At 52.7% G+C, this 23,965-nt stretch overlaps 8 protein-coding genes across 8 annotated transcripts; 3 read left to right on the plus strand and 5 right to left on the minus strand.

Moving 5' to 3' along the window:
* Positions 1-1,675: 1,675 nt before the first annotated feature.
* Positions 1,676-2,503, plus strand: GLOTRDRAFT_133917 (uncharacterized protein; the record flags this gene model as incomplete). The annotated part of the gene is made up of 3 exons (XM_007872887.1): positions 1,676-1,855; positions 1,921-2,047; positions 2,130-2,503. The coding sequence occupies 3 exons, from the start codon at positions 1,676-1,678 to the stop codon at positions 2,501-2,503; spliced, it is 681 nt and encodes a 226-aa protein (XP_007871078.1).
* Positions 2,504-4,075: 1,572 nt separating this feature from the next.
* GLOTRDRAFT_133918 (uncharacterized protein) lies at positions 4,076-7,527 on the plus strand (the record flags this gene model as incomplete). Its single annotated transcript, XM_007872888.1, has 5 exons — positions 4,076-4,576; positions 4,636-5,731; positions 5,783-5,952; positions 6,009-6,654; positions 7,358-7,527. The coding sequence occupies 5 exons, from the start codon at positions 4,076-4,078 to the stop codon at positions 7,525-7,527; spliced, it is 2,583 nt and encodes an 860-aa protein (XP_007871079.1).
* Positions 7,528-8,821: 1,294 nt separating this feature from the next.
* GLOTRDRAFT_82301 (uncharacterized protein) lies at positions 8,822-10,866 on the plus strand (the record flags this gene model as incomplete). Its single annotated transcript, XM_007872889.1, has 3 exons — positions 8,822-9,650; positions 9,698-10,533; positions 10,589-10,866. 3 exons carry the CDS (start codon positions 8,822-8,824, stop codon positions 10,754-10,756), a joined length of 1,833 nt encoding a protein of 610 aa, XP_007871080.1. The 3' UTR covers positions 10,757-10,866.
* Positions 10,867-11,433: 567 nt separating this feature from the next.
* On the minus strand, positions 11,434-12,233 carry GLOTRDRAFT_97006 (uncharacterized protein; the record flags this gene model as incomplete). The annotated part of the gene is made up of 4 exons (XM_007872890.1): positions 11,434-11,541; positions 11,612-11,872; positions 11,939-12,052; positions 12,120-12,233. 4 exons carry the CDS (start codon positions 12,231-12,233, stop codon positions 11,434-11,436), a joined length of 597 nt encoding a protein of 198 aa, XP_007871081.1.
* A 1,048-nt stretch (positions 12,234-13,281) lies between these two features.
* GLOTRDRAFT_82303 (Clavaminate synthase-like protein) lies at positions 13,282-14,851 on the minus strand (the record flags this gene model as incomplete). The annotated part of the gene is made up of 9 exons (XM_007872891.1): positions 14,782-14,851; positions 14,586-14,728; positions 14,360-14,528; positions 14,189-14,300; positions 14,058-14,137; positions 13,979-13,994; positions 13,853-13,914; positions 13,680-13,783; positions 13,282-13,620 (listed from the first exon to the last, which is right to left on the minus strand). Exons 1-9 carry the CDS (start codon positions 14,843-14,845, stop codon positions 13,282-13,284), a joined length of 1,089 nt encoding a protein of 362 aa, XP_007871082.1. The 5' UTR covers positions 14,846-14,851.
* Positions 14,852-15,631: 780 nt separating this feature from the next.
* Positions 15,632-19,234, minus strand: GLOTRDRAFT_141492 (Clavaminate synthase-like protein; the record flags this gene model as incomplete). The annotated part of the gene is made up of 13 exons (XM_007872892.1): positions 19,150-19,234; positions 18,790-19,103; positions 18,452-18,741; positions 18,329-18,396; positions 18,126-18,272; positions 16,933-17,054; positions 16,711-16,879; positions 16,541-16,652; positions 16,408-16,487; positions 16,329-16,344; positions 16,208-16,269; positions 16,036-16,139; positions 15,632-15,970 (listed from the first exon to the last, which is right to left on the minus strand). Exons 2-13 carry the CDS (start codon positions 19,069-19,071, stop codon positions 15,632-15,634), a joined length of 1,791 nt encoding a protein of 596 aa, XP_007871083.1. The 5' UTR covers positions 19,072-19,103; positions 19,150-19,234.
* GLOTRDRAFT_133922 (uncharacterized protein) lies at positions 19,133-19,690 on the minus strand (the record flags this gene model as incomplete). The annotated part of the gene is made up of 2 exons (XM_007872893.1): positions 19,133-19,447; positions 19,511-19,690. The coding sequence occupies 2 exons, from the start codon at positions 19,688-19,690 to the stop codon at positions 19,133-19,135; spliced, it is 495 nt and encodes a 164-aa protein (XP_007871084.1).
* Positions 19,691-20,357: 667 nt separating this feature from the next.
* GLOTRDRAFT_82308 (Clavaminate synthase-like protein) lies at positions 20,358-22,766 on the minus strand (the record flags this gene model as incomplete). Its single annotated transcript, XM_007872894.1, has 13 exons — positions 22,622-22,766; positions 22,539-22,557; positions 22,446-22,487; positions 21,888-22,383; positions 21,690-21,832; positions 21,516-21,638; positions 21,416-21,458; positions 21,244-21,355; positions 21,104-21,183; positions 21,036-21,051; positions 20,921-20,982; positions 20,756-20,859; positions 20,358-20,705 (listed from the first exon to the last, which is right to left on the minus strand). Exons 4-13 carry the CDS (start codon positions 21,949-21,951, stop codon positions 20,358-20,360), a joined length of 1,095 nt encoding a protein of 364 aa, XP_007871085.1. The 5' UTR covers positions 21,952-22,383; positions 22,446-22,487; positions 22,539-22,557; positions 22,622-22,766.
* Positions 22,767-23,965: the final 1,199 nt, after the last annotated feature.

Consider the following 23,965-nt stretch of genomic DNA (forward strand, 5'->3'; position numbering starts at 1 on the left):
AACATTGCAGTTGTCTGTAGATTAGGCGTCCGCATAGGCCTGTCCTGCATTGCGACCGGGTGAGTACGTCTTCGACATCCGGCCGCGTATGCCTCTTCATGCCGCCGGGCATCTTCCACGCGTTTGAATATCATAGAGCGGACGGAATACGATGGATACTGGGTCTCCGGATGGAATTGCATCCCTCATGTGAGTTTGTTTTTATTTCTCGCTTTTAGATCCTACATTGCCCCTTCAGTTCTTCCGTGGTCATGCGTATGCAGGCAGTCCAGGCCCTGTTATGTGAGCACATGTGTTCGGCATTCTTTATCTACCTTGGCCTCTCAAGTTTCTTCCTTCTCTGCTCCTCTTTGGGTCTGATTGCACTCTCCTTGCTGTGCAGTTGTTCCTATGCAATAGACCCACCAGCATCGCAACAACAGCGGTTTTTTGGGTCTTATGGACAGTAAAGTGTTACCAGAACTATTCTTTGCTGATACTTTCGCTTTAGAACATTCCCCACTGCTGCTACCATGCATTTTGCAGCATATACCCTTGGACATAGGTGAGTATTCACATATATGAACATTGTATATGCATAGAGGGGCATTTAACACGAGACAACATGTAATAGTAATATTTAGGAATTTATCGTATTTTTTCCGAGGCTTTATACGGTGCGATCGGCCGCCACCGTTGAGCACAGTGAGCGCGACATTCCTGACGGCGATGATGCTCAATCGGAGCATGTAAGTGGCGGCGCATACATGTCAAATCCATCAAACGAATTTTGTGTATTTAATGAGATTTATTCCATATTTCCACGACTACATACAAATGCTACAGCCATGCTCATCGTCGGCGACGACGACGACAGGCCTAAAGCGGGCGGCGACAACACGCCGGGCGCCGACGCTGGCGTTGTCACCTGACCCGTGGCGGTACACCCTAGGGTTGGGGTTTGCTACCAGACTTCTACCCGGACCGCGGCCGGAAGCGGCAAGGGCATGGTGGTCGACGGGGAAGACAGCGAGGACGGGGTGTCGAGCAGAGTAGCGGACGGCCTTATTATACTAGTGTAGGCGGTGACGTGTACTGTGTGTAGACCGATGCTCGAGCGTTGAAGTCAAGGGGGACGAGGTGGGGTACCCAGGGGGGGCGTTCAGGTGGGGTGGCAAAATAAGGTTTTCAAGACCCCTTGGTCTCGCGTCTTGGGGCGTAGTCCCAAGTCTAAGGAATCTCGCTTTTGGTGTCACTCGGGTGTCTGAGTTGATGCTCTATCGATATGCAAATTTAAATGGCTGTAACTGTTTTTTCAACGAAGCGCCCGTTAACCATCACCAATGGCTGACTTTGCAACCGTGACCACAGCCACTCGGACGTTGTAAGCGGTAGATTGTGGCAAAGAAGCGAACTCTTAGTAAGCAATGATGTGGCTGAAGAAGATCGGGTCGGGAATGTGACAAGTTCAAGCCGCGTAAGCGAGGAGCCACATTTCTGAGCTTTCATGCTACGTATCTATCATGACTCCCGATAATGAGGCTACAGCCTCCTCTGCGAAAGGACCTTCCTCTGCTATCATTGCTCGCGTGGACCACCACGCAGCCTGTGATGAGACCGCTGTCGATACCCATGCTAAATCCAGCCACCATTCCATTATTCTCTAATATACATGTATCCCAATGACCTTCCGCTGATGGATCTCGGCGTCGGCTCCTTCTCGCAGAGCGTCTTCTCAGCCGCGCCGCTCCTCAAGGATCCCGAGCACCTGTCGCGGCGCACGCTGCCAAAGGTCTTCGCTGTTGCGCGCAAGATCCCGCCTGGGCTCGGGCAGGGCCTCGTGCGGGGCATATTGGTGAAGGGCGCTGACTACCCAGTAATGTATAATTTCGCTTTGCATCCACCAAGCATGGGCGCGGTGGGCTGACGGGTTATGGGTAGGAGCATGTGACGGAGTATGGCGTGCATTGGAACTTCTTTATTACCCTTGCGCTACCCCCGGTGCTGCAGGTGCTGCAGGTCCCGTTAATTGTGTCCATGCTGTTGCTGGCAGTCCTTTGTGCGCTTGGTGAGTACCACTCCAATATTCATATTTTCGGATACGCATTGTGGCAGCGAACCAGCTGATGCTGTGGTGCACCCCCTTGCAGAGCTACGTCCTCTTCGCCCCGCGGACAATCCTCGTGTCGGCGAGCAAGGAAGGCATCGTCTCGCTCTTCTGTATGTCTTGACCGTCTCCTTGCTTTCGCTGCACGATCCCTCTCCGAAGTACTTCCACCGGCAGCAGCAGGCACTTGCGCACCGGCGGAAGGACAATAATATAGTGACCACCGCTAGCTCGACAGTGACAGGGCCCGGGAAGGTAAGAATGGTAAATGGGAGGCGGGAGGACGACCGGACGGCGACGGAGCTGATCTCGTACCCAATGGTGTGGTGCACTCGTGGGAGTGTGCGCGGTGGGGTCTTGCGGAGGCTGATATGTCTCTCTTTCCACTCCCTTTCCACTCCCCTCCCCGATATATAGGACGTATCAAACGTACAAGGTAAACCTTCGCTATAGCCTGTGGGTCGCGTTCTGCAATGGGACGTTCCTCTTCGGGTACCTCATGCTCGAACTCGTGTTATTCCCGTCACCATTCTCCAAGTCCGTCTACTGTCCGACGTCGACGCCGAAAGCCTAGGTCGAGACCACCACCAGCATGGGTATAAGCGGAAGGACGAATGCCGGGGAAGTGCAGGCCGGCGTACAAGTGAGACGGGCACCGAAGTTGCTGGAGGCGGTGAATAGGAACGGCCTCGTGTTCTTCCTTCCCGCGCGTCCCTTGCAGGCGAACCTCCTCAGCGGCGCAATAAATCTCGCTGTACATGCCCGACACCGCGGCAATTGCGATCTTGGGTGTGTATACGCTCCTTATCAGTGGGGCTGTGTGAATTGAACAGGGAAGGCGCGTGTGCCGGTTCCAGGTTCTGCGTGATGGAGACTGGCTGCGTCGCGCCTTTTGTCCTGTTCGGTAAAATTTTCATAGTGTGACCCTCTTGAATACGAAGACCTTGAGAATATAGCGCAAGAAAATGAAGGGGATAGCAGGTTCATTGTCGTGCTGGCTTGCGGGACTCGAATTCCGTGCTTTGTATGGCGGACACTGGACCTACCTGTCCACGCCAGTTTTTACTTCCGAGCACGCTCGCGAGACGAGATGGATCTTCTGGACCAGGGACGAGCTAATCCAGAATTAAGGGTAATTCGCGGCCTGTCTCAAATGTAGTCATAAAGGGAACAGAATATGGAATGAAAGGACGCGCATGCATAATCATAGACCGCGTGTGGAACAATCACAATGAAATCGTTGGGACCCGGTTGTGGCATGCAACTAGAAGTCCAGTTGATGTCTTCAATTAAACGTGCTCTATCATTACGAACCTGACGAGCTTCATGCCAGGTCCTGCTTTGGGGGTATGAGTGGCCTAGGCGTCCCACATACTTATTCTGCTCTCGGTTTCAAACATGACCTTTCCGATCCCATGCTTCAGCGTATCGTATGCTGCCAATTGGGCCCACTACAGTATGTAATGTAACCAATTTATTTACGCCGGGATTCGTTGACTTTGCGATGTGGCCGAAGAACGGCTCGCAGGAGCGTAATCTAGCCGGAGACTCAGACGGAGTCGGCCAACAACCCAGCAAACAGCACCCAGAAGTTGGCGAGCCCGTTCTGCTCATATAGACTGCCACACCAGTGGTTATTGCTTCACTTGCTTACCAGCCCTGTAATGGGAAGTACATGACGAAGCAAGACATTCAGTTGCACGCCAGCCACACTCAGGCTGGTGACTGCGGCGTAGTAGTGTGACAACTGTCACGTGACACGTTTGGACGCGAGGACGTGAGAAATATGCATGTCCTTTCCGCCACAACAGGCGTTCAGCTGACTGGCCACGGCCTTCATCAACACGTGTATACACAAGCCACAAAGAAGCACAGAATATAATGGACAATGAACAGCGGAGTTGCAACTCCAGCGACTTTAAAAGCTCGGTGGGTGACTGTGGCCTCTACTAGTATCCTCTTCTGTTTCTGACAATCGCTACCACGGCCATGTCTGAACCTGCGCCGACTCCCCCTCCCGATACACCCTATCCCGCGTCTCCGGTCGCACCTTTATTGGACGACGATGCCCTCCCCGCCGCCGCGGCGTCGCCCCCTTCGCGCGATCCCGGTGCCACTTCACCCGCCCCCGACGTTGAAAACGACGATGGACGCCCGCGCACTCCCACTGGGAAACAACCTCCTGTTTGCGAATTTAATACACCGGTTTCTGTCCCATCCAACCGGCCGCTCGCCTCCGGTCGAAACTTCCAGAGTCAAGACGTCGGTCTGGCGACGTTGAAGACAGAGGCCGGGACTGAGGCATCACGATTACATGTTGGCCCAGTGTCGATGAAGGATTTCATGCGCCTTACCTTCCAGCGTCACTTTTCGGAAGTGGTAGAGGACGTCTCGCAGAGAATATCACCTGATGATCAGGCCCGAGTATCGGCCAGGCTAAGCAAGATTCCCCCTGGAGAGGTAGTTGAACGCAAAATGTATACACCCTTGGTATGTGTTTGAGCTTCAGTGGCCTACGTTTGAGTACTGAAGGATATCAATCACCGCAGAAGGAAGGAATGAATGACATGTGCTCGTCTCTGTGGAAAGAGAACAGTCCTATTGAGCTCGAGACCGTGGAGAGCACGAAGGATCCGCAGGACCCGGGGACACCTGACTTGATTATAAAGGAGAGTGGCATGGGCCTATGCCCGTGGCCATGCGCATTGGCCTTTGTGGAGGTCAAGCCTCAGGATAAGCAGGATCCTTTCTATTACACCGACGGCTCCTCCGCAAAGGTCGTGTATGATTACCAGCTTAAAGTGTGGGATCAAATCTCGTACTACGCCACAGTCTCGTTCAGGCGCCGGCCTCGCTGCTTTCTCTGCGGCATTGGCGTTTTTGGAAATCGCGCTCGATTCTTTCGCTTCGATCGCTCTTCGATATTGGTATCCGAGGCCTTTGAATACAAGGAGAATCCAGAACCACTCTGGCAATTCTTGGCTGGCTTCGGCGCCCAGGGTTACTATGGTAGTGGCGTGGACCCCACGATAGACTTCGAGGTCCACGATCACGACGCGCTCCTCCTGGAAAAGATCCAGAAGGCAAGGGCGAAACGCCTACTCTCTGAAGAAACTGAGAAACTACACGATGACACCCTGCGAGCGCAGAGCAGTACCATCAGAGTTCCGTCCAAGGACGGTGCGAAACTCGAGCAGTACATCACCGTCGGCCCACCTTTGGTGACCTCGACAGCGCTCCTTGGTCGCGGGACGTGCACCTGGCTCGCCTTCCCTGTCCCCGGGACCGTCGAAAATCCGGAGCGCAGCAATGAAGACCACTTCGTAATCATCAAGGATTCTTGGCGGGACCCTACTCGCAGACTCGAGGGCGATATATACGACATTATCCATGGCGGCAAGGATCACGTTCCCGGCGTGGCAAGGAAGCGCAGCGATGTGGATCTGGTCGAACCGCCCGACCCGAACAGCGAGATGCATCGGACGCTCGCCCACGTACTGAACACCCATATACTGGATAAGAATGCACCTCGCAAGTGCCCTCCTCGCGTCCATCATCGCTGCATCCTCAATTCCGTCGGGATCCATCTCAGTCGATTCTTATGCACTCGCGAGGCGTTGGAAGCGATCTATGACTCGCTCTTACGTGGGTGACCTCGTATGTTCTACTGTTCCAATATAGCTGACAGGTCAATAGGTCACGAACAGATGAGCAAGAAGGATATACTCCATCGGGATATCAGCGTGAATAATATCATGATCAGCGCTTACCCCGAGGTGGAGAAATGCAAAGGCTTCCTCATTGATGTCGAGTATGCCACTGTTGTCGGGGAGCCCGGAAGCGAGTCGGATCTACGTGAGATCACGGTAAGAGGGTCGTTCATTATATTTTATTCTCAATACCAACGGGTTTTCCGTTTCAGGGTACCATCCAATTCCTATCGATTGCTCGCCTTCGGAAGACTCCTCAGTTACCCGCTCACGAGACTTGGAACGACCTCGAATCATACTTCTGGACTATTGCATACCTCTACATTCACCACAGGCCACACACCTTGTCGGAGCAGGTTATCAGTGAAATCTTCGCCCTTTGCCACCCGGACCTCAGAACCACCATGGTCAGAACGCATGTGGAGACGATGGAGATTCTGTGCGGCCCTGACGAAAACAGTGAAGGCGGCGCTCGAGACCAACGGGAGAACGTCCCGTTGACCTCCTGTATTCGTCGGCTTGCGGAGCTCGTGAAGAGCCACTACCAAGACAAAGATTGGATTAAAAAAGCTTATGCAACATTTCCGGATATGTTCTTTCAACTCACGACCCACGAGACGATAAAGGAGGTCATACGCGAGGCTTTGGACTGCGATCGCTGGCCTTCCAACGATGGCGCTACCCCCTTCCGCCTTATACAAGCACCGGAGAAGGCTGTACACGCCAACACGGCAGCAAACCTCGTGTCTGGGATCGAGTCCAGCCAGACATCCGAAAGCGGGAGCAAGCGCAAGCGGGACGACGACGAGGGCTCATCAGCGAAACGCGCTCGTCCTACTGGTGCCGACGGCCAGGCTGGTAAGGAGAAGCAGAGCACCATTTACAGGCCCAAGGACCGTCTTCCTGCGGTTCTCGAGTAGGATGATACAGAGTGTGAATACTCATGGGGAGATGTTAACTGTCGTTGTTGATGTTTGCGGAGGGGTTGTGTAGCCGCCTCTCAGGCTGAGGTATATGCGCTGTTTCGAGTGTCTCTGTTCCGCCGAGTCGTTGTGTAGCTATGTTTCCCAGTATTGCGTGATTGCCTCTTTACTATGGTACGGGAATACTATCCTTCTGATCAGAATACGAGGAATGATAAGTGATTGCGCGACACGATTCGTGTCTCAGATGCTTGCTTGTTCACCCCCATGCCAGGGCGCTGCTTTCTACTGTTTCTTGTTGCAGTGCTATCAGGCTGACTGGACGAAGTGCGTGGGTGTGCTCCCTTGAGACTGCGTCCATAGACCCACTATTGTCAAACAAGTGCAATCATTATTTGGGACCTCTTCTCCAGCCTCTTCGAATTGAAATGCGCGCCTCACCGCCGTGTTTGTGAGGATTTTCTTTGACCTTTGAAAGGTGGGAGGCGTTCTACTCCCAATTGCTGCACGAGAGCATCGCTGGGCGGCTCGGCGCGCTGTGCAAGGCGTGCGGGTTCATCGAACGCTGGGTCGACCTCACGAACGAGTCGCGCGATCAAGCGCGAGATTCGTAAGATTGAGGAAGATTATGAGGACAGGAGAAACGGAAACGGGAATAGTGGGGAAGGAGGAGACCGAGGAGGAGACCGAGGAGGAGAAGAGGGAGAAGGAGAAGGAGCGCATGAATAAGGTGGATCGGTTCGAGGAGGGGCCGGTTATGGGGGGATGGGGGATGTGGAGGATGTGGCAAATGGGGAGGGGGGCGTAGGGTCGGGATGCAATATTCTGATATGTTATCATACGATGGAGGTTTGGGATTTCCTTGCATACACCTAGATTCGGACGAGATAACAGAGGATATGATACTTCTACATTTCATTTTGTAGAGGATGTTGAAGATGAAGGGATAATGGGAAGGCAAATGTGTGGCCAAAGACGTGAGATTCGGACGTCCGAATCACGTGCCATAGACGCGTCAATATAGGGACGCGTACGAGGCGTGTTTCACTGTACTACCTTGTACTACTCGCGTAAGCCCTCGAGCTCCCTTTCCATGTGTCACAACGCTTCCGGCTCTCAAATAAAAAACAGTTTCTTAACGATTTTCCTAACACTCTATGCAGGGAATGGGAAGTTTCAACCCAGAGCAAATCTCGTATATGGACTTCGCTCCTGGGTGCATGAGGGTAATCGAATTAGGCGATAAAGGGAAGTGAACTACAGATTATTTAACTGATGTACCTCAGGTAATATAAGGTGGCCGGAGCGCACGAATTCCCAAGTTTCCGCGATTTCCCCGTTTTCCTACGCCGAGCGCCTCTGATGTAGTCGCCCCCCCCCCCGCCAGAGGTGAGCGTTCATCGCGTATATATACATTTTCTTTCCTTTAAATACGTTGTTCGTTTTAGTTTGGAAGTTATTAGGCCAGTATCAGAGATCAGGCAAGCCTGCGTGTCTCGCGAAAGCGCATATATATCCCATATCGCTATACCCTATGGAAGTCAAAAATAATCGTTTATGGGCTTGAATCCATGCAAATTGCGAGGTAAGGTTGGTTCATATGGTAGTCAACTATTCCGCTCCCACGAAGTCCTAGTTGAATTATCCACTCGATACAGTAAGACGCATCCGGGGAGGCGTCAGGCAGCTCGGTGGTCTCCCACCTGTTCACAAAATAGCCTTATATGCTACAGCCATCCACTCTCTTGTTTATTTTTCTAATTTCAGTGCACCGAAGGTACTCAGTGCCTCTGGATGTGTTCAAGCACGAACCCTGTCACTACGGTGTCTGTCCCACTTGGCTTCTCCTGGTAAGATACCCCCTCAAAAGCTCATCAAAAAACATTATGTGCGTATATTTTTAACATATTCCCTTAATGATGAAGCAATGATACCAGATCACTTATGCCACCAAGAACAACTTCGAGAGGTGGCCACAGGGGCTAATTCCAAATTTGGTTATCCATACCCTTGTACGTCACTTTCCACGAAGACGGCGATCGAGACCTTTGTACCATGATTATCGCCCATTCCTCTGCTCATATTCATGCAACAGTAACGACATGTCTGGCGACGACACACCGCAGCGGGTCGACAAGGGCAAGCAGCGGGCGATATTGCCAGAAGTCGACGAGCGCGCGCCGCTCCTGGGCGGGCCTTCGTCGCGGCGTATCGACGGCGAGCACGACGACAATGCCCACCGCAGCCGGCGCACGATCTGGTCAACGCTTTGCGCAGTCTTTAGCGTTTCCTTCTTGCTTTGTGTCCTGATCTTCCTGGCGCTGGTGGCTTGGTCGTACCGGGCGAGAGCGCAGAACCTCACGCCGGAGGACGTCATCCACCGCGGGCTGCGCGTGCAGGGCCCGGACCGCGTCGACGTGCTGAACATCACCGCGGGGGAGGGGATATGGGTGCGCGTGGACGGGCGCGTAGGCTTGGACGCCGGGGCGCTCGTCGATGCGCAGGCGGACGAGGAGCGGGACGGGTTCTACGACTATGTGAGGAAGGGGGTCGGGCGCTGGGGGATACGCAGGCTCCGGAAGGTGACGGTCGACTCCATGACTGCTGAGATGACGACGCAGCTGGGGCACCGCGACCCGGTGGTGCTAGCGACGATGACGATAGCCCCGGTCGAGGTGCCGCTGACGGTCAGCCCGCCGACACGGGACTTGTCGTGGCTCACGAACGTCTCGATCCCCATCCTCATCCAGCCGACGTCGAACGGGTCCGCGTTGCTCGACTTTGCGCGACATAGCTGGAGGGAAGGGTTTGTGAATGTCCGCGCGGCTGTGAACCGAGTTCAGGTGCACGGCGGCGGGCTGGACGACAACAGCTGGCGCAGCCGGTTCCGGATGGACAGACCCAACGTCCGCGTCGATGTGCGGAAGAGGAGTGAGTGGACTTGTCGTTTTCTTGCCACTCGTCGCTAACAGTACCAGTACCGGAGCTCCCTGGGCTGCCACCACCTGGTCGGCACTTACCCGCCCTGGAGGAGTTGGTGACGCTGAAGACGTTCGGCGTGTCCTCCGGCAAAGAGAGTCTACTCCTGAATGCAGTGGCGACGGCGGTCAACCCCGTGCCGTCAAACGTGCACTTTGCGTCCCCGCCTGAATTACCGTTTACGATATCACTCGTCTCTACGGAACACAACCGGAGCACGTCCGTCCCCGTCGCCTTTGTCCACACTGAGCCGTTCACGCTCACCCACCCGAACATCACGCTCGCTGTCTCGGGCTCCGTCCTCCGCTTGCCTTCCTCCGTCTCGCCACTCCTCTCCGCCTTCCTCTCGCGCTACCTCTCCGGCGAACGGAACCCCATCCAACTATCCACGCCGCTATTCCCGGGGCTAGACGTCGACACCTTCTTCCCCGCGCCGCATCCGCGCCCGCAGATCCTGCGCGACGTGACGATCCGCGACATGAAGATCAAGCCGTCGGGCCCGGGGGGCAACCAGATATCCGCGAGCGGGACGGTGTTCGCGCGCGCGGTGCTGCCCAGGGGCATCGACGTGCGCCTCGAGGTGAACCGCGTCTGGCCGGATGTGCTGGTGTACGACGGCGAGGTCCCGGATGTGGACTATGGGGATGCACCGCCGGTGCCGTTGCCGGAGGGCGCGTTTGCGCACATCAAGCCCGAGGACTGGTTGGTGTCGGAGAGCGTTGAGGAGGAGCCTGGGAACGAGGGCTCGGTTGTTGCTGTGACTGCGCAGATCGAGGACGTGCCGCTGGAAGTGCTCCCTGGGCGCGAGAAAGAATTTAGTCATTTCGTATCGAAGGTGGGCTCTTCAGTGAACAACTTCCGCTATTCCCTGGTCTCATAGTTACGAACAGGTCATTTGGGGCCCGGGAGGAGCCTTGGCTGGCGTGCAGGGCGTGGCTGCTGTCGGGGTGCGCGTGCATGGGCTGCCGTTCTCCAATGGTACGGGACAAGACAAGGAGATGGAGCTGACCGACCTGCCTTTCCGCGGGACAGTGAGGATTGGTAAGAAAGGACTGTGATCTTGCTGAGATTGGCGTTGTACATTTTTGTCTGTATCGTTGTGTATAATGTATCTTACCTGGTTGTGGTAGACATGTACTAAATCATGCAGTCTGCATTTGTTTATGTCTACGTACAGTCTGAAAACCATAACTTCTCTGGATCTCTTGGGAGAAATTGGTCGGTAATCGGAATCTCGTCAGATACCTGTTTATCAGGAGTTATGGACGCTTTTACACAAAGCTTGCATTATCTTGCATTATCCGAAGTGACTTGGAAATTGCCGACGTTGACTGCTTTCTCTTTGTCCCATCTGAGTACTCGCCGCTGCTCTCTGCGATGCTCGCTCTGTGTCCTTCGCAACTGATGTTCGACCTTCGTCACGGTGCCTGGTGGACGTGGTGAATTCAGAAGTCTTTGCTCAGGGAACGCTGGAGAGATCCCGAGGATCGCCGCCTCCGACTAGCATGGTGGCGGCTCTTGCGCCGTCAGCCAAGTAATACTCGCTAGTGTCATGGCAGTGAACGATCGCGAGGTATGTTAAAGTATCATGACAAGATCTGAACGTGTTTCTTCTGAGAACCGTGTCGTTCTACAACTGTTTTCTATGCAGACAAAGCATGGATATCCGAGGAAAAGGGGGAGAGCTCAGTGGATGGTGGTCGGGTCGTTGGCCATGATGAGCTAGCTTTAGCTATCACATCTGGTCCTCGTCGCGTTCACCGTCTACGTTCCACTGGGCCGCTCTGTTTACCAACTCCTGCATCTTGCGCTCTGCGACGTTCTGCTGAAGGTGAGCCTTAAGCTGTTGGATCCCACAGCGAGGTGGGCAGGACATCAGCGGCGCATCGATCAAGGATAGAGTGGGTGCCCACCAGATCTTGATCCAAGGCCTCCTTCATTGCTGTGGTCGAATAGGTTGAATGTATAGTAGGCTCCTTTGCATTTGAAGGCCCATGGCTATATGACATTGATGTTCCATGATAAGCTTTGGTGAGTCTCGTGCTTCGATTCGTAGAATTTATCCACGAGCTCGTATCATCAGGAATCAAAAAATTATAGGTGAGTTCGTCGGTTGGCGTAGGGGATGAAATCATACCATTGGTAGAATTGACCAACCAATCGTTTCTGGTCCACTAGGAGCCCATGAGGTATAATATTCAGACAGACAGTGAGAGGGTCTCCCAGTAGAGAGTACGTACCGTAATTCTGCTTTCATCCAATGCACCTTCTAAGGACGAGCTACGAGAAATTAGTGACATTTCGAGCTGTGGCCACGCGATCCAGCCAACAAGCCTGTTCCAATCTTCGGCGGGCTGAACCATTCCAGTAAGTAGGACGGATCGGTCTGCGGGAACGGACAGTATAATCTCAAATGCTTACCATGTTCTCGGTCGCATCCACGCCCCTTGGTTCTTGTAAGGTCCTTTCCCCAATCTGCACCGCGTCGTAGGATTCTGGAAGTGCTAACGTAGCCTCTGGATATTCCTGGGCCATTGTATAATAATGGATCGATGTTTTGAGGAACGGTAGGTATAGCGGGAGGATACGGACAGCAACCGAAAAGCGGAGGTATATAGCTCCGGCCTTTGATTCTGGTTTATAAACGGCGTCAACCGGATGGCCCGAGCCACACGGGCCCAAACAACTCACAATTACGTCGGGGTGAGTACCTTTCCTGACGCCTGGAGGCCCGAGAGGAAGCTGAAATATAACGCGCTTTGTTCTTTCCTGTGTCAGATCTTGAAGCTCGCAGCGGAGGACAAGAAGATGGCGGACCTCCTACCCCTGTGTGGCGAGCGCGCGTCGCGGGCAGTGTCACGCTGTCACAGTGATGCACGTGAGGGTAACACTGGCCATGGGGGGTTCGATAGGACCCCCGATAATTGGTATAAATGCCTGATCAGGTTCCGGACAAATTTTGGGACTTTAGAGCCCTCAATGGCTGATTTTTTACAGACAAATCGGCCAATTCTGGAGAACGGGCCTGATTTTTTTCCGGACATTTTGGTCAGACTTGGCCATTTCGACGCCATATTTACCCCAGCACCTGCCGGGGAAGCTAAATTTAGACGTACCCACGCCACAGTTGCCTTTTAGAGCCACTTTTTCGCTGTGATGCCTGTTTTTTTCCGGACAAAAGGTCCAGAATCGGCGATTTTCTTCCGGACAAAATGGGTCTACTTATGGGTCCTCGGGATCAGGCATTTGTACTGATTATCGGGGGTCCTGGTTCGATGCGCCGAACTGACTTCTGGGGCAGAGACCACCGGTGCAGATCCTATACTTACTCATATCTTATTTGTCGTTCTGGCGGATGTAGTAAACGCTGCCAGTGGAATACACTCCGGCTGACCTGCTCCTGGAAATAGACTCACGATTGACCTAAGACCGCCGGCTCGCGTTGCCACCGGGCTGTAGTGCAAAAGCAAAGACTCAAAAAGCGCTCCTTTTCAAGCTGTTTTACTACAAGAAAACTACATAGTATGGCGGTAAATCCTGTCGGTTCCGCTCATCATACCTCCAGTGTTCCATCCACAGAATATCAGTTGTAGTGCGTCACTACTATGCCATTCAGGGTCTGTACCTCCACTTCCCCTTCCTTCTTTACCTCGCTGACTCCGTAAGCGGCAGTCCTCGCCTTCCGCCATTCCTCGGCAGTGGGAGCTTGGTCTTCTTCGAATCGTCTCCGGACACCTACCCTTTGTAACACAGGGCTCTCGGTGAGAGGCTTTAGGACGACGTCATCGTCAGGCATGCCGAAGAAGAAGAGACCGAGGCGGGCATATCCACGCTGTGAAGGCAGAGGTTGGACGACTCGGTGGATGGTCGCCTTGTAAAAGCCTCCCGAGAGGAATTCCAACATGTCTCCGACATTGATTATCTAAGGCGACGGGAGAGGTCAGTCCGACCATCATTAATCTTAGCAGGTAGGAGACGCACAAGACCGTTTTCCACATGTCTGGCCCACTGCCACTCGCCTTCTGGAGAACGGATCTGCAGACCACCCACAGGTTGGCTCCATAGAACTGTGATACTTCCGATGTCTAATTTGCAGAGCGGGAGAATTTTCTAAATTATATTCCGTGGAATGGACAACACGGTACGCTGCTGACCTGTATGACCTTTCAACCAGACGTTCGCCGTTTTTACTTCTTCCTCTTGCGAGCGCGGAAAGCTATGCGAGTTTCACAAATCAGGCAGCTGGTATGAGAGCGCCTTGGTAAGGAAATGGGGCTCACTATTTCATGAATCTCACTGATGCATCGGATCAGAATCAGAATACACCTCTAACATCCTCAATGGCAATATATTACTTACCACTACTTTCCCCGGGAGCATCGAAGTTGTGCATGTTTACCAAGGTGTCTTCGGGTAGCTCTAACCCTAGAGCGAGTAGCCTGTCCGACCCATCTGTGTCAGAAGTGGAGTTTCAAGGCGTGCCTCCTCACCTGAGGACGGGATGTATAACGTTGAAATGGCAATGCCTTGCAAAGGCATCCGCGTCCGGCAGGTACTGACGAAAGACTTGAGGATGTGGGCGTTTCGTGACGTCGCGATTGACTGTTAAGTGCAAGGTTAGCTTAAAATGTTATATCTTTTTGCTAGGGAACCAAGCTGACTGTGGTACTGTTCTATGCGATCCAGTACGCCGCCGTCAATGTGGTAGTACTGGGGCAACTTGTAACCTTGGTACGATCCGCTCGATTTGATATTTCCGACGTATCGCTCCTTTTCTTCTTGGATAACTTGATCGAAGGGGACGTTCGCAATATCGAACATGCGCTTGGTCTGAGGATGCGGGGAATGACAAACACGTGACGTGTATCAACACAGATGAATGCTTACCTGCTCCGCGGTCCATCCATGGTTTGTAACTGTTAAGAAGCCACGGGTGGTCATTGCGTCTTTGACTGTCACCGCCAGCTCGGCCCAGCCCTCGGGTGTGTTTCCCTTAGCCAGGTCAAGTACGGGAAGGTCGACATAATTCACTGTCAGAGTGTCATCTGTGAGCCACCCTTTCCAAAGCTCGTAGGGGCCGTACGGTTTTCTGTGGCCGCAGGAGGCGTATGATAGGGTGGTACATATGGTTCTGTGCGTGTGGGCATTCTGAGCCAGACAGGAATGTGAACGATACGGGATGAAGGTTGAGGAATGATCACCTCAGCGGTCCAGTAAGTGCCTTTATCCGTTCGGATTAGAATACCCAGCTTTCGACTATCGTTTCCAAAGCATCCCGTGATGTACCTTCCGACACCAGTGGAATGGCGATAGATAGGCAAGAGGACTACCGCATCTTCCAGATCTCAAGTGTAGAAGATAGTTGAAAGGGTCAGAAGGGCTCCAAGTCAGCAGGACGGTATGTCAGGCCGTCCGTTATCACTCCAGTCAACATACACTAGTTATGCATAGCACTAGTAGTACTCTCTGTACCTCCTCGGGAGTCCAAAAGTTCCCCAAGCCAGCGGCAAAAATAGGCGTCGGAATTCAGTAGGAACCAGCGCACCCACGGGTGAGCCGGACCGTACTCCTGAAGAATCCAGAGATCCTCCTTCAGTGCTCACCGTCTTCGAAACCCCGTCCGAGAGGCTCAAATAGCGCCTCAAGCTTGGGACTCCGAACTTCGGATAATGTACTGCCGCGAAGAAGAAAAGCAGATAAGGCAAGACTCGGCATAAGAGATAGCATGAATGAAATTTGTCGAAGTTGTCAAGTCAGTGGCTGAGCCAGGCTGACGCTGCAGGGGCGACTCGTAGTGATTCCGGCCCTCTTCGTTTCATTCACAGCGAGTGAATACGGGTGGTAGAATGAGGAGAAATCACACTACGGACAGCAAGATCTAGAGGTAAGCCGGCATGTCTAAGACATAAAATGCGAACGTGCGCTTCCGACGCTCAGTTGTAATGTGCGACCACTATGCCGTTAAGAATCTGGACATCCACTGCACCTTCCTTCTTTACCTCGCTTACTCCGTAATTACTCGTTCTCACCTTCCTCCACGCTTCAGTTGTGGGAGCTTGGTCTTCTTCGAATCGCTTGCGGATCCCTACCCGTTGAAGCACGGGGCTTTCATTGAGTGGCTTCAGGACTACGTTGTCGTCAGGCATGCCGAAGAAGAACAGGCCAAGACGAGCATGACCCTGCTGTGAAGGGGGAGGCTGCACGACTCGGTGGATGGTGGCTTTGTAGAAGCCTCCTGAAAGGAACTCCAGCATATCCCCGACATTGATTATCTGCAGTTAACCACCGCGGTGATCAGTACGACCAGCCGCTGACTACGGGGAGTGCAAGGACGTACGAGGCCGTTCTCAATGTATCTGGCCCATTGCCATTCGCCTTCTGGAGATCGGATCTGGAGACCGCATACAGGTTGGCTCCATAGGACCGTGATACTTCCGATATCTGGAATGTACACGTGAATAAGTATCCAATCACATATGCTGGTGTGCAGAGAAGGGAACATTCCTCACCCGTATGGCCCTTCAACCAGACGTTCTCCGTCTTAGCTTCTTCCGCTTGGGAGCGCGGGAAGCTACCCGAGTCCTGCGTGTGAGCGGACATAGGGAAATAATCGTAAACAGTGAAGCGCACTATTTCTGGAATCGCACTGATTGAGTCGGTTCAGTATACGGGTCCCTGACCAACGCCACTGACGCTCTCCCCTACTTACCGCAGCCCTCTCCAGGAGCATCGAAGTTATGCGTAGCTACCAATGTCTCCTCAGGGAGCTCCAGCCCCACAGCAAGTAGCCTGCCGCCATGCGCCGTTCAGTAAAGGCAACTCTGGCACAGGACGTCTCCCACCTAAGAACAGGATGAATGACATTATAATGACAATGCTTTGCAAAAGCATCGATGTCGTGCAGATATTGACGCAGGATCTGAGGATGCGTGCGTTTATTGACATCGTGATTGACTAAAGCAGAATTGGTTAGCCTTCCCAATTTATCCATTCCCTGCGTATACCCGCTCACTATTGTACATCTCTATGCGATCTTGTACGCCGCCAGCGATGGTCCAGTATTGCGGTAGTTTGTACCCTTGATACGCTCCATTTAATTTGATATTACCAACATATCGTTCCTTTTCTTCCTGGCTGACTTCATCGAAAGGAACGTTCGCGATATCAAACATGCGCTTGGTCTAAGGTACAGCACTCAGATATCGCACAGATATTCTAGGACAGCAGTGTTTACCTGCTCCGTACTATAACCATGATTGATGACTGTCAAGAAGCCACGAGTCGTCATTGCATCTTTGGCTGTGACCACAAGCTGTGCCCAGCCTTCTGGCGTCTTTGCTTTAGCGAGATCAAGCACTGGAAGGTCAACATAATTCACTGCCATCGAAATACCCCCCCGTCAGCGAACGGCAATCCTGTGTGGAGCGGAGCTCAAAGGGAAAGCGCACAATTTTCTGTCGCTTGGGGAGGCGTAGGATAGGGCGGTACATATGCGTCCGTGCGAGTGGGCATCCTGAGTGATAGACAATGAAAGGTGGTGCGAAGGTGCGATTCAGGGGTCGAAGCTAACATGAGCTCAGCCGGTCAAGGTATTTTATAACAAGTAATGACATACTTTTGAATAAGCTACCTCCATCTACGTTTGTGGGTAGTGACGATCTTCCTAGAAAAGTCGCTTGAGAACGGGAACACAGCGGGACCTTCACACGCTTTGAGAGGCACCATAGTCGCCGTATGAAGGGCTGCGAGGATCAATATCAGGTCAATTCAGACGTTATTTTGCGCCCTCCGTCAGCAAGTCAGCAGGGTGATACATCACATCCCGTCTTTTACCCTTACAGCCAACGTATGACTATGCATAGCACACTCGTCGGCACCCCTCGGCAAGATATGAGTGCCTGAACCAAGAAGCACGCGGCTGGCATCGCGATTCAGTTGCACCAAGCGAAAACATGAGCGAGCCGGGGGAGGGGCCTGAAGTGGCTTCCAGAGATGGGCTTCTTCAAGGCAGAAGTCATGGCATGAATATATTGTTTCTGGTTCGGGGTGCTTCTGCCAGTACCCTTGTCACGGGCGTTGTATGATGGAGAGAAGGGTACGACACAGATAAAGCAGGATTCCCAGCTAGTCTAAGTAGGTGGAATCGCGAGGCACAGGCCTGGGCGTATGCTTGTCAGGCAAGCCGTACTGTGATTTCGAGTGTCTTTGAGGGTCCTTCATTACTGCAGAGCAATGTCGCTAAATATCTAGTCAGAGGAAATAAGCGACAAAGCCGCGTGCGCTTGAAGAGGAATTATGAGACGCAACGGCAGACGAGGCAATAAGTCAGGAATACACTGAGGCGCTAGAAGACATCGGGAGAAAGTGAATGACGTAGCAATGCGACCATCTCCTCTCTACCTCTTCACCCCATTTTTTCTGGTTTACCGTCATGTCTCCACCCGTGCAGGTCTTTGATGTCTACTCTCGTCAGGCGAGGTGCGCCGGAAGCTTTGTCTGGCCGCCATCTCCACGCTTCACGAAGCTGCTCAGGAAGCTTACCCTCAAGGCAGTCGCAGACATACTTCCCGATAACTGCAGGAACGTCAGACCCCAGACGTTTGATCGAGGGAAGGAGGAACTACAGTTACCTGGGAGATTCTTGAATGAATGGCCCGAGCCCGCGGTGGCTATAAATAACGAAGACGGAGATGAAGGACTACGTAGGGTGCCTGAGTAAGATTTATGTATAGTGCAGTGATTGAACATCTTACTGCGGTCCCAAGATCCAGTTGAAGTCGAAGGACTCCGTATCCCAGCACATGGCTGCATACACCAGCGGACGATCTCCCAATTCGGGTAAGCATGCCTGTGCGATCTTACGGCACTGAGCGATTCCTTCCTCGGACAAGGTGTCTGTGGGATTGAGGGACCGGTCTCGAGGAATGGAGACGACACGATCGTCGATGGTAGTGTAGTTAGTCTGGGTGTACCCCAGGCTAGCGATTTTGAATATGCCGTCCGGGGTAGGCGGGAAACAATACCCCTTGTTTGGTGCATGTAACTACTCCGGCGATGATCAGAAGAGTAAGGAACATAATATGATACTTACCACCGGCAGCGAGGTATACTTTTCTGTCTCCTCTTTCGACAGCTGTATGTGTGCTAAATCGTACGCCCCACTGAATAGCTGCCCTTCGAAGTCAAGCAGACTTTCACTCCACGCGCCCGTGGACAAAATGACGATATCGGCAAAATGCTGCGTCCCGTCCTCAGCAAGTACGCCAATCACCTCATTCGTCTGCGGACTACGAATCAGACTCTTCATGATCCCTGAAGATCCCGAGATGAATTTAACGCCCAAGCGGGCGCAATGTTCGCCGAGGACTTCCATGGAGCGCTTTGCTTCAACCCAGCCGGCATTACCTAGATCGAGTTAGCATCGGTTAGGAGTTCTATGCCTGAGACTTGCCGTTGAATATTCCCGTCCATCCCTTCAGATCGCCGCTGATAAGCGGGCATTTCGACTTGATGGCCTCTTCGTCTGGCAAGTACTCGATCTGGCTACCGTCACCGTATCGCTTGGTGTTCTCTAGCCCGAGCTCGAAACGCTCCAGGAGCGACTGGGGCATATCGGCCGGCTTCATATGAAGCCATCCTGTCTGATGGAAAAGCTTAGCCGAAGCAAAGGGTTCTGACTCTCGCCATGCATCGAGCGACTCGTGGGCGATGCGCGTGTATATCGGACTGGCGTATTCTGTCCGGGCGATCTTTGCGGAAACGCACAATATGAGCGATCATATCAACTTCCGCAGGTCTAGCAGGTACTTTACCTTGGAAATATCCCATCCAGCCGATGACTTGCTCGGTACCTCCCAGCGGTCGATGCATGTTACATTGCTATAACCTCGACTGGCTAAATGGAAGGCCGACGAAAGACCGAAGGTACCAGCACCCACGACGAGGACATGTGCGTCCTTATTTGGCGGTGAATGGGGCAAGGGAGCCGCCATGGCTGGACGTGGCTATGGTATGTGGAAGGCGGATTCAAGCATGTCCGCCGCCACTGGTATAGAACCGCCACAGATGTCCGTGATTAGATACCGTGCGACACGTGGTCAGATTCTGAGGTTCGCCAGCTGGTTCGCCAACCGCGAGGGCACTTGTCGAGTTATTCGCATGGTACAAGCAAGTACTAGTGTAAGTAGCCGAAACTACCAGACTAGATAGTAAACATTGCAGTTGTACCACTTGGCACCGCCGAGTCTGCTATACCAGAGAAGACATGTTCGCGACACCGAGCGCATGCCCAGTTCTCTAATGAGGCTTATCACGGTCATTATTCTTCCACGAATTATATGTCGGAAAGCTCGGGGCCATAGGGAGGTGTAGAAGGCGAGTCGTCGATGAAGCAGAACGACGACATGAACAACTTTGAGCCGAAGGCGGCTAAATTTAGAATGGTGTGGCTGAAGGAGTCAGTGGATGCGACTGGCTGGTTATACATGTACACGCTCAACGTCTGTCGAAGACAAAGGCTGCTTACGGCAATTGTCTGCAAACGCGAGGTGAGTCCAAACCCATTGATACAGTCGCATCCTCAGCACAATGATGTCTACACGACAACCTACGTGTATTGTTACCACTAATTCATGTTCAGCAAACACCTGAAAGCCGCGTTCAATTCCAGTGCTTCACGATAATACCATTGATGACCTCTTCTTCGACACCCTTCTCCGCGCTTGGTTTTAACTCCGTCCGGCCATAGGCAGTGGTCCTCCCTTTCCTCCACGCCTCCATGGTCGGCGCGTCCGAGTCGTCGAAGCGCGGCTTGACGCCAGCCTTGTCGAGAATAGAACGGTCGGAGACAAGGGACGCCAGCTTGACGTTACTGTCGGTCTGGCAGAAGTAGTACGCCCCCAGGCGGGTGTAACCACGCTGATCAAGGGGGGGTTGGACGACCCTGTGAATAGTGGCTCGGTAGAAGCCTCCGGACAAGAACTCCAGAGCATCTCCAGCGTTGATGACCTATAAATATTCAGCTCAAGCGAGTATAACGGTTGACATTGATTGCCTACCAAAGCGTTGGGAACATGCCGAATCCATTGCCATTTCCCTTCAGGCGACAAGATTTGGAGGGCAGCGATAGGCTGGCTCCAGAGAATCGTAAGGCTGCCAAAATCTAGCCGCAGATTGGTATATTGGTCCCATTTCCGGTCCCATTTCCGGACCCGTGGACTTACCAGTATGGCCCTTCAGCCAAACGTTTTGGGTCTTGGACTCCTCGTCGTCCGTACGAGGATAGCTTGTGATCGTGTGTCACCCATCACGTCCCTCCGAAGTACATATGAAACATACTATTTCATGAACCGCGCTTTGAAGGGACATGTGTCAGACACAATCATGTCGATGCAAGAATGCATTACCGGAGGTTTCTGCGGAAGCCTGAAAGCTATGCTTCTCCACGAACGTCTCCTCAGGGAGATCCAGGCCAACAGCCAATATTCTATATGTTAGAGGCGTTAGGTTAGGTCTTCCACACAATCGAATTACACCGCCTACTCACCTGAGGATAGGGAAGAGGACGTTGAAATGGTTGTGCTTGGCAAATGCCTCGATCTCCGGGAGGAAGGGCCTCAATGGCTCAGGGTGCTCTCGGCCGAATACGTCGCAGTTGGCTGTAGTCGACGAGTTGATAAATACGGCTGTAGCTAAGCGACCGAGTTAGCAAAACGTACCAGCGTAATGCTCAACTTGATCCCGAACACCTCCGTTAAGATGCTGATCACCCGCAGCGATCAATACAGCGCATAATAACAACCAATTGGAAACACTAACCCAGTACTGACGGAGCTTGTATCCTTGGTACACGCCACCGTCTCCATTTCCGAGGAACCTTTGTTTCTCTTCAGGAGTGACCTGAGCAAAAGGCACATCCGCGATGTCGAAAATGCGATCCGTCTTACCGGATGTTCAGTTAAATTCTTCAGCGCGGCTCAAAGGATATCGTACCTGGGCCTGGGTCCAGCCGTGGTTGATCGCGTAGAAGAACCCCTGCTTGCTAATGGCGTCGCGAGCCTGTACTGCTAGCTCCTTGCGACCCTCTGGGGTATCGGCCTTCGAGAGATCAATAACCGCAAGATCCGCATATTCCACTGGAGGGATGAGGTGAGTGACGCGGACGAACTGGACGGAATACTGTGGACATACACTCTTCCTTGGTAGGAGGGGCGGGGACCCAATGAGGCGTCGGGGGGAGAGTCAGACCGGGCATATCAGGACAGATAGACGCAGGTGAGAATGATTAGGTTGCTCCTTGTAATGCCCCTCCGTCCCTTGTCGCTGCTTAAATCCTCGAGTCTCTTGCCTATCGGACCGAGACCGGGAAGAGAATAACCCCTGGCCTCCTCAGCAGTTTCGTGTTACGTGCTAGAATCTCCAGCATCCTGCGAGAGGATGACAATTGGTCTCCAAAGGGTCCTGTGGTTATCTGAATCTTGTCAATGGAAGTCAATACCCCAGGCGCTCATACCGGACCCTAGTGCAAGTCTCCTATCTTGAGGGGGGAAAGCTCGGTATCTATAAGGTTCTTCGTGGGATGTCAGTGGCTAGGATTGGTAAGTGCGGCATCGTGGCGTGGTAGCTCAAAACAATGCGACGTAGAAGCGTGAGGGCGTATTAGAGCGCCATATCAGAGGTCCTGTATCTATGCATATGTGCGACATAAGCCTAGACCACCTTTGATACCAAGTGCGACTGCTCCTTCACCAGCGTAAAGGCCTCGCGAGCCACTGAAGACTCGCAGTGCGCCTTGTACAAATGGGTATGGTCAAAGATAAGCATTAAGAGAAGCGAGTTGACCTCTAGCTCCACCACTCTCCTATCAATCGATAGGTGATACCTTATCAATATAGTGCATTATCCGGAAAGTGAGCGGTACGTACGCGAAAGTGAAGCTGTGGATGCTCTGGACCGTTTCTATCGAAGTTTTGTCATGGCCACGCCGTGACGCTGGGGAAGAGAATATCCTGCAGGCTGGTGCTGCGGTATCAATGTAGAACGCAGTTCAAGTTCCGCGGCCAATGACAGCTGGTGTGGATGGAAGGCCATACGGAATGGAAATCAGTGATGGACTCCTCCAACGTGACACGTACGTCCCCGGCCTATACACAAGGTATCACGTGTGTGAATAGCAGAGGGACGATCTAGCAAATAAGTACATTGTACCACGCCTGTATGAGTATATTCGACCCGATTCCGCCATTGTTCTACGCTGTCAATAGTCTCCGAAGCATCCTGATGAAAGAATGAATACCCACAACAACAAAGTTCAAGTTGAGCAGGACACATCGCCGGCACGTGCGAACACCTCATATCTCCGTCAGGGCATCCGTAATCATCACGGCCAACGTGAGCTAGAGGGGAGGATAATCGAAACATTCTACCCAACATCATTGAAAGCTTGTCAATAATTGCTGTGTAGGACACTTGTTACGGCCATGCGTAGCAGTCTAGTGGGGCATGGGGACTCACGCGACAAGTGCCGCCGATGCGAGGATCTGGTCCAGGGGGGAGCAGCTACCAGCAGAAGAGCACGTAACTACTTGGAACGCGCGATTCTCTTAATGTGGAACGTCGCCCAATCGCCTCCGGTGGTAAGATACGGCTGAAAGAATCAGAACTGCTAATACACAGTTGCCTTGAACTGGATGCCCTGTCGGATGTTGGTTATATTCGATCCCGATTCGACGTATCTCGAGATCCAAATGTATACCTGTCGAAGGGTCGCCTCATAAACGCACCCGTCATGACCATCCGCAGTTTTACCCATCCGCCGACGGATCTTTCAGTCAGGCGTGTGCTCGTGATGACCAGATCACGCGTTCTCAATCTGAAAACTGGGAATGCCAGGTGGGTGATTAGCAATAAAGTACCTGGGACGTATGAGTAAAGTACACTGCAAGTAACTTAAACGACTCACGACGCTCATCAAAATCAGTCCATGAAGTCAACTTAGACAGCAGATCTGGATACCATGACCGAGCCCAGCACGAACCTGTTACGTGTGCGTATCGCAGAACTGCGAGCCTGCAACGATCCGATTATTCTGGTATTCATTGACGACTTGTCGGCAAGTCGTCAATGAATATCAGAATTGACTGGAGTCAGCCGCTAAGATGGATGATATGTTAAAGCTAGATGACCTAGATGACCTATAGCTCAGCCGTGCTGTCTGCATAACGACTTAGTATATTTGTACAGTACCTAGATGACCTATAGCTAGTCTA

The sequence above is a fragment of the Gloeophyllum trabeum genome (genome assembly GCF_000344685.1).
Source record: "Gloeophyllum trabeum ATCC 11539 unplaced genomic scaffold GLOTRscaffold_00020, whole genome shotgun sequence".
NCBI classification, from domain to species: Eukaryota; Fungi; Basidiomycota; class Agaricomycetes; order Gloeophyllales; family Gloeophyllaceae; genus Gloeophyllum; species Gloeophyllum trabeum.